The 12,028-nt window shown below is 44.1% G+C and overlaps 1 protein-coding gene across 4 annotated transcripts in view; it reads right to left on the bottom strand.

Moving 5' to 3' along the window:
• The window catches only part of SNUPN (snurportin 1), a 274,119-nt gene that overhangs the window by 118,263 nt on the left and 143,828 nt on the right, over positions 1–12,028 (bottom strand). For 3 of the 4 annotated variants that reach the window (XM_078685085.1, XM_078685086.1, XM_078685087.1), the window contains exon 8: positions 6,000–6,080. The exons of the other annotated variant lie outside the window; for it this stretch is intronic. In XM_078685085.1, coding sequence (XP_078541211.1) covers positions 6,000–6,080 — 81 coding nt within the window. The remainder of the gene's footprint in view (positions 1–5,999; positions 6,081–12,028) is intronic. 4 annotated transcript variants of the gene reach the window in all.

Genomic DNA, 12,028 nt, shown 5'->3' with positions numbered 1-12,028 from the left:
CCGATAAAAATGGTGCCTCACTTGTGTGGGCGACGCAAGTACCCGCGACAGGCAAGGGCCCAAAACGTAGTGAGGCAACTTCAAAATTGCCTATGTCAAAACCACCTGCTTTTGCAAGGGGGGGGTCACCTGGGTTTTTGGCCCCGTGCTAGACGGCCATCTAGGGAAACCTACCAAACCCACACATTTCTGAAAAGTAGACACCCGGGGGCTTCCAAGGAGGTATTTTTTTCAGCTAAATTTGAGGTTTGCAAGGGATTCTGGTTAATGGAACGTTGGGGGATCCACGCAAGCCATACCTCCTTGGAAGCCCCCGCGTGTCTACTTTCCACAAATGTGTTGGTTTGGTAGGTTTCCCTAGGTGCCGGCAGAGCTAGGGTTCACAAACTACAGCTAGGCACTTTGCCAGAAAAGGGTCATTTTTCACTGTGAAACTGAGGTATGACCACGTTGCGTTTTGTGCCATCTCCTGTCGCAGGCCCTAGGCTGACCCACACAAGTGGTCTACCATTTTTCTCAGAAGACTTTGGGGAACGCGGGGTGGAATGAAATTTGTGGATCCACACAGACTCCAGAACTTTCAGCCACAGAAATGTGGGGAGAATGTGTTTTTTTGTCAATTTTTTAGGTTTGCAAGGGATTCTGGGTAACAGAACTTGGTGGGAGGCAGTCAAGTCACCCCATCCTGGATTCCTCTGGGTGTCTTGTTTTCAAAATTGTTTAGGTTTGCTAGGTTTCCCTAGGTGCCGGCAGAGCTAGGGTACAAAAACTACAGCTAGGCACTTTGCAAAAAAAGGGCAATTTTTCACAGCGAAATTGAGGTGTGACCACGTTGCGTTTTGCGCCGTTTCCTTTCGCATGCACCAGGCCGACCCACACAAGTGTGGTACCATTTTTCTCGGAAGACTTTGGGGAACGCAGGGTGGAAGGACATTTGTGGTTACACGCAGATTCCAGAACTTTCCACCACAGAAATGTGGAGAAAATGTGGGTTTTTTGACAATTTCTTAGGTTTGCAAGGGTTTCTGGGTAACAGAACCTGGTGGGAGGCAGTCAAGTCACCCCATCCGGGATTCCCCTGGGTGTCTAGTTTTCAGAAATGTATAGGTTTGCTAGGTTTCCGTAGGTGCCGGCAGAGCTAGGGTTCAAAAACCACAGCTAGGCACTTTGCCAAAAAAGGGTCCTTTTTCACTGCGAAATTGAGGTGTGACCACGTTGCGTTTTGCGCCGTTCCCCGTCACAGGCACTAGGCCGCCAGACAAGTGGGGTACCTTTTTTCTCGTAAGACTTTGGGGAACGCGGGGTGAAAGGAAATTTGTGGATACACGCAGATTCCAGAACTTTCCACCACAGAAATGTAGGAAAAATTTGGTTTTTTTGCAAGGGATTCTGGGTAACAGAACCTGGTGGGAGGCAGGCAAGTCACCCATCCTGAATTCCCCAGGGTGTCTACTTTTCAAAAATGTATAGGTTTGCTAGGTTTCCCTAAGTGCCGGCAGAGCTAGGGTACAATAACTACAGCTAGGCAATCTGCCAAAAAAGGGTCATTTTTCACTGCGAGATTGAGGTGTGACCACGTTGCGTTTTGCGCAGTTTCCTGTTGCGGGCACAAGGCAGACAAGTGAGGTACAGTTTTTAATCGGGAGACTTAGGGTAATTCAGATTTGTAAATCAACTGTTATTACCTATTAAGCTTTCATGTATTTCTCCCTTCCAGATTAAAGACATTGTGTAAAAAAGAAATCATTTTGAAAAATGACCAATAATTCTGATGCTAGTAGGAGTATTCCCAATTTTGAAAATGTGCAAATATGTACTGTTTCTAAACTCTATAATTTGTACCCATTTCAGAAATACATAGGTGTCTTTCATACCGATTTTTCCATGTATACATTTTCCCAGAATAATTGCTCTATACCCGGTACATAATAAAATACCATTGCAAGTTGCTGCTCAGTTTTTGGCTCTGGGTTCGTCGGGTTCTTGGTGAACCTACAAGTCCTATATATCCCCACAACCAGGAAGGTCCAGCGGATGTAACGGTATATTGCTTTCAAAGAGCTGTCATAATTACAAGAAGTTACAGGTGAAAACATTGACACAAAAGGCTGTTTTTTTCAACTAATTTTCAATTTGTCCAATATTTAACTGTTAGTTTCTATAAAGAAACCTTCATGGATTTAGACAAATGATCCCTTTCTGAATTCAGAATTTTGTCTACTTTTCTAAAATGTATAGCTTTCCAGGATCCATTATTGCTTTCAAACTCATTTTTACCATTAACTGGAAGGAGGTTGAAAGCACTAAAAATAGCAAAAATAGGCTATGTCCCAGAAAAATGCCAAAACTGTGTGAAAAATGTTGGTTCTCTGACAAAGGACTGTCATTCCCTAAAAGCTGGAAAAGGGTGATTTCAGCCCCACAAACCCTTTATTGATAACATTTGCAGGGAAAAACCCAGAGGCTTTCATTTGCAGCCCGTTTTTCTGAAAAAAACAAAAATGTTACTGTATTTTGCTTAATTTCTGGGACGCCTCCAAGGGAATCCACAAACCTTTACAATACCCATGATGTTGGAAGAAAATGCCACAAAATTGGCGTGGATACCTTATGTGGTCAAAAAGGTACAGGAGTCTAAGCACGCACTACCCCAAATAACCAAAAAAAGGATTAGCACAGGAGGGGAAAAGGCCTAGCAGCGAAGGGGTTAATAAAGACCAAGACCCACCACCCCCTTCCCGAAGAACAGCTGAACTGTTCCCAGCATCCTGCTGAAACTACAAAAGAAAAGACTCTGAGGCCTCCGGAAAAGCCAGCACTGCACCCGTCGTCTCCAGCAGGAGTTGAAGTGGGCCACCGGTGACAAAAAGGTTACACAGTCCGCCAGAGCTCGAGTCGATCGTGGTTTCACCGCTCGTGGACTCCCCAACGGCACCTGAAACCTCTGCAGGCAAGCCCCCCCCGTCAACTGCGACTGTGACTGGCAAGAAAACCCAATCTGTAAAGACAACACTGCATTTGTCACCCCTGGGCCGTGGAGAAGAGAACCCCAGGTATCTCTACGTCACCAAGACTTAAACCTCCTTGTTGGTTCACCCAGACTAGTCTTCCAGCCGTAGCCTGCAGCTTCTTTTCTGCAGTGGCCGATCTCTGGAGAAACCTATTGGGTGGCAGACACTGTTTTGTACCCTGCACCCGGCCACCCTCGTGCCGTTGCTAGTGTACTGTTGGTGCTGCCTTGGACCTTGCCCACCACTCACCTTAACTCCTGTAGATTGGTCTTGTAAGGCGCTGTACTATACCTGTTTGCAGAACTAGTTCTTTCTTCCATAGGATAACTTTGCAGAACTCAGTAATTGCACTGTGTCCACTTTTTAAAGTGAAAATAATTTATATTTAAAAATGTACTTACCTGAACGATTTTTCTCTGATGTCTAAACATATATACAGGTACTTATTATTTTTATAAATTGGTGTGGATCTCCTTCTTGAGTCGTGTGTCATTGATTGATCATTGTGTGCATTTGCGATTGTCTTGTACTCCTCTGTGTTAAGCCTAAGGCTGCTCAACCACACTAGCCCCTAATAGATCCCTTTGGGATTGTATAGCAAGCTCAGTCCACTCATGAGGGAACTCCTGGCCTTTTTATATGGTATATCAGATTCTTGATATATCACATGAACAGCCAGCTTCTTACGGGCATCATGGGGGCTCTGCCAGTGACGATATGCTCTTTGCTGGTCCCGAAACACATGATTTTCCAAGGTACAAGAATTTGAAAATTTTAAACGCAAAGCATTCAGTTAAAGTGCAAAGTGCCATGCTTTCTACAATGCAGAATTTATGCCCAACTTGTCTTTCTACAAAGCTTATGTTTGTTCTAAGTATGCAAAAGAAAAAAAGATTTTCTGTTATAGATGCTGCAGGAAGCAAAAATAATAATGGTTACGAATGCTATTTTTTCAAAATATAATCTCTGTTTGCTGCTCTCCCTCCCGGTCAAATTGTTCTTTATATTATTAGGTGAGATATGTTGCCCTCTAAATGAACTGCTATATACGCCTATCTAATTGAAATAGCTCTTGCCTCTCATGTTTGCGATAAATTCCGCTTGTCATGCCGTATTACATCGCATATAGTCTAAGAGGTAGCATGGAAAGCAAGACCCCAATTAAAATGGATGTGAAAACAAATCTTTAGCTGTGGCCACATGAGTACATGATCCCTATTCTAAGACAATAGCTATGATGTCACTTACGATATGCTGCTTACTTACAAAATGGTCTTTATCCTCGGAATTCTCTCTACAGGACAGTATTCCGAAGTACAAGACAACCTGGCTGATAAGTCCTTTTCAGATTCCCAATTACATTTACAAGATAGGGTGAGATAGGGTATAGTTGAACCACAAAGGGTCACCTTGGTCCTAATGAAAGCACTACAATGTGGTCATAAGTGAAGTTAGGAAGGGCACAAATAGCATGATGTAAAGAGATGGGGGAGGTGTCCCAAAATCTACCCAGCCTGGCTAGAGTTTAATTTACTAAAACTAGCCTGTACTAATAACAGGTGTGGCAAATCAAAGAATTGTCTAGAAGAGGAACAATTCCTTAAGCGCACGGAGTTGTTTAATAAATTGACTCTGTCTTTGGTATAATTTCTGGGGGTATTCTCAAGTTCCATGTCTTTAATGATGAAGGAAAAGTCTGACTTTTCCTGTGATAAAAGATCTTTAAGTGGGACAGATCGGATCCAGTCCCGCCTGAACTTCAACAACGTCCTGTACCTCGCTGCACCAGACTATACACTGCGGAGACTTCAAACAGTGCAGAACTGTGCAGCCCGAACACTGCTCCAGCTCCCACGCCGGCAATCTGTCAGAGCTGGCTTGACCAGTCTTCACTGGCTGCCAGTCCGCCAAAGAATCCACTTCAAAGTTATGTGTATCGCTCACCAGGCTTTCTGGGACATATTCTATGATCACCCGCGACCTAGTCTCCCACTACCATCCAAGCAGAAACCTCCGCTCAAACCAGACCTTTCTGGCTACCGCACCCAGAATAAAAAGAGCCAGATCAGGCGGTAGGACCTTTGCCCATAACGCTTCCAAGCTGTGGAACACCCTTCCTCTTCATCTGAGAGCTAACTCCAATCTCTCCTCATTCCGGAAACCGCTCAAAACATTTCTTTTTAACTCCCCACAGTAACTCCCTGCTCAACTTACCCAGCCTCTGCCTAAACCATCTGTTGGTTCCATAGCGCTTGGACGCCCCCGGGCAGCAATCGCGCTCTATAAAACCACATACAAATACAAATACAGATCTTGAAATTGTGTCACCACCCTCTACTTCCATTTATTACCCTGTCAACAACGCTAGTAAAAAATATTCAGAAAAGCAAAGAGTAAAAAATAAAAAAATAAAAAGGAATATCTGCAGAATAGTATTTCATACCCATGAAAGAAAATTATTGATACCAAAGATATATAACCGCTTAAGCAACTGCAGCACATTTGGTTGCTATGATGACATACAAACAGCCAAAACATCTAACATTTCTGGAAAGGAAATCAGCCAAAAGGTCTGTCAAAGAAATGATAGTTTCAAAGAGAAATTCTGAGGCCATTAAAAATCAGAATATAGTGGATAAAACGAGTTCTGGTCTTGTACAATGTAAAAAAAAGAAGAGGTTCTTTTGATACTCGGACTCCTTGGAGAACTGGAAAAGGAACTCCGTGTAAATGGTGCAATTCAGAATAAAAATAAAAAGAGCTGTAAGAGAAACAAATGCTGCTTCTCCATTAACTTCACAAAACCTGGAAGTTGTTGGAGGAAGACATGAAATGGAGGCCAACTGAAGGTTTTGTAACTAATTTATCCTATGGGATACTCAGTGAAAAATGGGTTTTTGCACCTCTTTGTATAACCAAGGAGCAACATGAAAATTAAAGATTCAAGAGTTTGCAGTGATAAACAGAGCTGTGTGGAGGGATCATTACCTTAAAAGTGAACTCTGTAGACAACACTTCACAGATGCTCTCTGGTGAACATGCAAAACTTTGCAGCCTCACAAATTTAAACTGCAAAAAGGAAAAAGAGGGAAAAGGTCAATAATGAGAACCTACAAGGAGGCAAAAGAAACACTTTTATAGGAGATTTTAGCTAATCTCTACAGACCCAGTTTCTGTTATATGTTCTAGGGGTACAGCGTTTCCCATGACTACTTGAGCTTGTGTGCCCTGTCCTACTGTAAGCCCTCCATGGACGGGAGCACTCTCTCATTGTCTGTAAGAGTAGGACGACTGTCACAGTAACGTGCTCTAGGAGAGAGCTTGCTCTTACAACAATCAACGGTCGGGCCTGCATTAATTGTGTTACTTTTAGACATTTCAAGCGGCCGACTCCCAATTATCCACTCAGCTTGTATGGATTGTGCTTCTCTGAGATCCCAGGGGGTTCATTCCAAACCCTGCATCGGCAGGACTTGTGCTATGTAAAGTCCGGGGCATGACGTTTCCCACTGTCTCTAGGCTTGTGGTATTTATTGGAAGCTCTGATTTTCCCCTTGATCTGTGGTACTCTATGCTCAAATAAGGGAGTTTCCAATTAATATGAGCACCCCTCAACATCTTGTTATTGTTATTGTTAGTATGTGCTTGTATAGCGCCAACTCACCGACAGGTCTCAAGGCGCTTTGACCATAAAAACATAACAGCTAACCAACATCTTAGGAGAAAGGAGCAGACTAAACTAAGTTCAACGCTGCCTTAAACAGAGTGGTTTTTAGGGTTTTCCTGAAATGAAGCCTGTTACCATCCTTACGCAGGGCTTCCGGTAATTCATTCCAGATTTTTGGCAGCAAGACTGAAAATGCTCTACCTCCTTTTGTGGCTAGTTTAAACCGAGGGCATACCAGCAGCTGTGCTTCAGCCGATCTCAGTCTTCTTTCAGGTCGATAGATCTCCAACCTTTCCTTAACATATGCAGGGGCTTGGCCATAGATGGATTTATGGGCTATGCAGAGACTTTTAAAGATGGACCTTTGTATCACTGGCAGCCAGTGCAGGTTCAATAGCAGCGGAGAAGCATGAGAATTCCGCGGCAGTTTAAGATAAGTCGTGCTGCGTCATTTTGAACCACCTGCAGTCTGTTAGTTAGTGACTTTGGTAGGCCCAAATAAAGGACATTCCCGTAATCGAGTCTCGAGAGTATAGTAGCCGAGACTACGGTGCGGAGCATAGATTGGGACAGGAGTGGGACTAGTTTACGCAACTGTCTCAAGAGGCCGTTGCAGACTCCTACCACGGTAGATACTTGGCTCTTCATTGATAGGGCACTATCTATCTTGATGCCAAGACTTTTTACCGAGTCAGCTGGTTTGGGGATGGAGCCCAATTCCTGTGGCCAATACAGGTCGCTCCAAGGCGAACAAGTGGATGAGACAATCAACACCTCAGTTTTCTCGGGGTTGATCTTGAGGAGGTTACTTGACATCCATTTAACAGTATATCGAAGTACCTCCTGTGCTTGAAGCTGGGCTCGTTCTGTGTCCTCCAAGCTTAGAAGTAGCTGTGTATCGTCTGCGTAATTAAATACGCGGCAACCCATCTCGGTCAAAGTTTTTATTAAGGGTTGTAGATACAAATTAAATAGGAGGGGGGACAGTGCAGAGCCTTGAGGGACCCCGCAGGTAAGTTCTCCCACTCCTGAGACCGTATCTCCCAGCTGAATTCTCTGGGTTCTCCCCAGCAAGAAGGATTCCAGCCAGTCATATGCTGAGTCTCTGAACCCAAATCCAGCCAGCCTGTCCAAGAGTAAGGGATGGCTGACAGTATCAAACGCTGCTGACAGGTCTAAAAGTATCAGTGCGCTAGGTTTTTTACTGTCAGCCATCAGTCTTAGATCATCCAGCACCGATAGCATGACTAACTCGGTGCTGTGATGTGCACGGAACCCTGCTTGCATCTCATGGAGAAGATGGTTAGTGTCCAGAAACGAGGTCAGCGATGTCAACACATGTTGTTCCAAGACCTTGGACAGGTATGGCAGCTGGGAGATAGGTCTATAATTTTTCAGCAACATCTAATGCTTGTAAGGTTGGTTTTAGCATAAGCTGTTAAGCATTATATAAGACACACCACCAGGTACTCAGATCAGCCTCTGTATTGAAAGCCTATTGTTATTGTGCACTTAATATGTCCGTAAATCACTAAATATGACGCTCGGCAATGTTGTCCTAACGTGTTTTATATGCGTGAGTTATGAGAACTTTCAGCGGCATTCAATACGGTGTCGCACATAATCTTGCTGGAAACAGATAAGAGTACAGGGACTGCATTTGAGTGGATTTCCTCTTATCTTAGTGACCAGCAAGGCTTTATTCGCCCGTACATCTCCTTAGTTAAACCACTAAGATGCGGAGTGCCCCAGGGCTCTGCCTTAAACCCACTGCTTTTTAATATTTACATGGCTGCACTGGCAGCCCTAATTTCTAGGAGAGGGGTCATGGTGGTTTCATAAGTGGATGACACCCAGCTGGTGGTCTCCTTAAGATCACACTACCGCAGCTTTTTTTTTTACTTCTTTTTATTAACTTTGTAGTGAACAATACAGGTCATATTGGCTTCTAAACAAATAACACCGTTATGCACAAAATACCAGGGAGGTTTCACCGAGGGGACCCTCCGAGGCATGTATGATCATATGTGTCCATTTGCTCGTCTTTCTTTCAGCACCACTTCAGTACTTGGGGAGATACACATCTCTCCTCGATAAGTATTCCATTTCCCCCATGTTTTATCCCTTTTTTGAAACACCCTTTATTTTTAAACACTTTTTTATCTGAGATCATGCATTTGTCCATTTCTTTAGCCCATCTCTCGAGTTTGGCACCTCTGCGGCACCCCAGTGCATTGCAATGCTGCATTTGACCATTGTGTACCCCAGGGTGGCCCATTGTTGTTCCGTTGTGATGAGATCTGTTGCGTCCCATATGTTGAGAAGTCCCAATTTTGGTGTTAATTGGACATCTTTACCTATAGCCATTTGTAGGTGTCATGTAGCTTTCCCCCAGAGTGGCGCTACGCTAGGGCATTTCCATTGTATATGATAGAATGTGGACTCTTCCGAGCAGCGTCGGAGGCAAAGCGGATCTTCTCTATGCCTAATCATGTTGAGGGTGGTCCCGGTTAAGTAAGTTCTGTGTAAAATCTTGAGTTGGATAAGGCAGAGTTTTAGTGGGATAGCCGCTTCACGTGAGGACATTAATGCAGTTCCCCATTACTCATCCTCAAGTGGCCTTAGTTTAGCTTGCCATTTTTCTCAGAGACGTTGGAGTGGGAGAGCTAAATCGTTGCTCATTTTCCTATATGTCAACGATATGACTTTTTTCCCCAAGGGTGCTGACAGTAATTTATCTTCTAAAGGGGACGCCTCCGGTATCTCCCCTGGTGTAGAAATTGCGGCAGTCAGGGTGTGGCGGGTTTGTAGGTATCAAAACACTTCCCTCTGGTCCAAATAGTATTCTTTTTGCAGTTCAGAGAATTACATTTTTTCCCCTTTTTCCGTAGGTCACCTACGCTAGAGATACCAATGGTGTCCCATCTGTCAAATCCCGGTTGGTTACCCAGCATCCTAGTCTCTGGGTAGACCATAATGGAATGGCTAGGGTCAGGATATCCTGCAGGCCGCGTTTATAGTTGGCCTGGCGCCAGACGTTAATGGTTAGGGCAGAGGGGCCAAAATAACGTCTTTTCTTAGCTTTAGAATAGAGCCTCATTCTTCTACCCCCTCCCTCCCCATCTGGTATCTGTCTAATTGATAAGCAGGTTCTGTCTTGGGATGGTACACCCAGGGATTAACAACCACTAGCTGCGATGCCCAATAGTAAAGGCGCATATCAGGGAGTGCAATTCCACCATCATACCAACTTCTGGTTAATTTATGCATGGCTATACGAGGTGTCTTGCCATCCCATATCAGTGTCCTGAATTTATTGTCTATGTTTTTGAAGTAGGACTCGAGACTTTAATGGGGCTTTTCTGGAGGATATATAAGAAACGGGGGAGTGCCAGCATTTTGAAGAGGGCAGCTCGTTCTAACAGAGAAAGAGGCAGTGTCTTCCAGTGTCACATAATTGCGCAATCTACCCAGGGGAGCCTCAAGATTTTTAATATAAAAGATTTGGATTCGGGGGTTATGAAGATACCAAGGTAGCGGAAACCCTCCTCCGCTATTTTAACCTTGCAGCTCTGCGGGAGTCTTGGGTTCGGCCCATGGATTGTGTAGAACACCGATATGGACCAGTTAATAGAAGAGCCCCAGCATTTGCGAGAATTCTATGTATTGATTTTGCTGGTGACGCGAGTTTTAGCAAAATATCAGCATGAAGGGATATTCTCTCTTTCTGTCCCTCTGCCAATTTCAGCCCTCTAAGTAGTCTGTCTCCTCTGACCCAAGTCGCCAGAGGTTCATGCATCAGAGAGAACATCAATGGCGACAGAGGGCACCTCAGTCTAGTACACCTCTTCAGTGAGAATATTCTTGATGTGCGCTTATTTACCTTAATTCGACCATTTAGGTCCGTGTACAGAAGCTTAACCCACTCAAGGAATTTCAGGCCGAAACCCAATTGAAGCAGCACCTCAAAAAGGTATGGCTACTCAGTTGTGTCGAATGCCATTTTGGAGTCTAAAGAAAGTATTACTGTATCTTTTGTGATTATATGTTTCCGCCCTAATACGTTCTGGAGTCTGCGGATATTTAAAGCTGTGTTTCGCTGGGCATAAAGTCAGATTGGTCGGCGTGTACTATTGATGTAATGATAGTGGCTAGTTGGGAGACTAGTATTTTTGCTAGGATTTGGCCTCCGCATTTATTAAGGAGATCGGCCGGTAGGACCCGCAGCTATCAGCAGGCCTTCCTTTCTTATGGATTACTATGATTGAGGCCATTCTCAGGTTCTCCAGTAGGAACCCCTTCTCACTGCTCTCATTTCTCCTGAGGTGCTGTTCATTTAAGGAATTCGATAGGGACACCATTAGGCCCCATTGCCTTCCCAGATTATATATTGCTAATTTATTTATTTATTTTATTTTGAAAGTTTTATATAGCGCGAACAAGATCTTCGCAGATATCAGAGCGCTTTACAGAGGAGGGGAGCATATATACACAGATACATCATAGTGTTAAAAGTACAGTGAAGTGATATCATAAACAATCAAGTAAGTCTATTTCAAAGTCAAACAAAAATGCAAAGGGTTCGAACAAGTAGTACAGATCAGTATCGAGTCTTTGAAGTTGATCCCCAGTAGTGGTTCAAGTGTATTTAGCCATGAGGATCGCTTTTACTTCTTTCTTGAAAAGTATGGTAGAGGGGATGAGCCTGGTTTCAGGGGGGAGTGAGTTCCAAATCCTGGGGGCCATACCTGAGAAAGAGCGTTTGTACGTTTTTTCCTTGCGGAATCTTTTAGGCTTTAGCAAAAGATTGTTTGTGCCTCTAGTGTTTCTGGAGCCTCCAGAAATCGTCAGCTTCTGAGCGAGGTATCTAGGTGAACTCAGGTGGACAGCCTTGTGCGTTAAACAAGCGATTTTCAGGTGTATTCTGGCTTCAAAAGGCAGCCAGTTCAGGGATTTAAAGTCAGGGGAAATATGTGAGTGTTTTTTTGATCCAGTGATAAGTCTCGCTGCGGCGTTTAAAGAGGCTCTTATGGGTGCCGTAGTAGCTAGGGGGAGACCGCAGAGGGCGGTGCTACCGTATTCTATTCGAGGTATGACTAGTGATTGTACCGCAGTTTGGAAGTCTTTGGCTGGAAGGAAGGGTTTAAGTTTCCTAAGGGTGTTGATTTGGTAGTTCGCTCCCTTAGTTGCTTTGTTGATGTGTTCCTGCATGCTGAGATTGGTGTCAAGTGTTATGCCCAAAGATTTTGCTGAGTCCACGATGGTGGGTTGAACATTGAGTGCCGTTAGGTGTTTAAGCCACATTTGTACGGTAGTGATTTTCGTGGGAGGTGAGATCAGAAGGAACTCT

This window comes from Lissotriton helveticus, chromosome 3_2 (assembly GCF_964261635.1).
Source record: "Lissotriton helveticus chromosome 3_2, aLisHel1.1, whole genome shotgun sequence".
Lineage (NCBI taxonomy): Eukaryota > Metazoa > Chordata > Amphibia > Caudata > Salamandridae > Lissotriton > Lissotriton helveticus.
The sequence above is the reverse complement of the archived record's forward strand: the minus strand, read 5'-3'. Positions and strand labels throughout refer to the sequence as shown.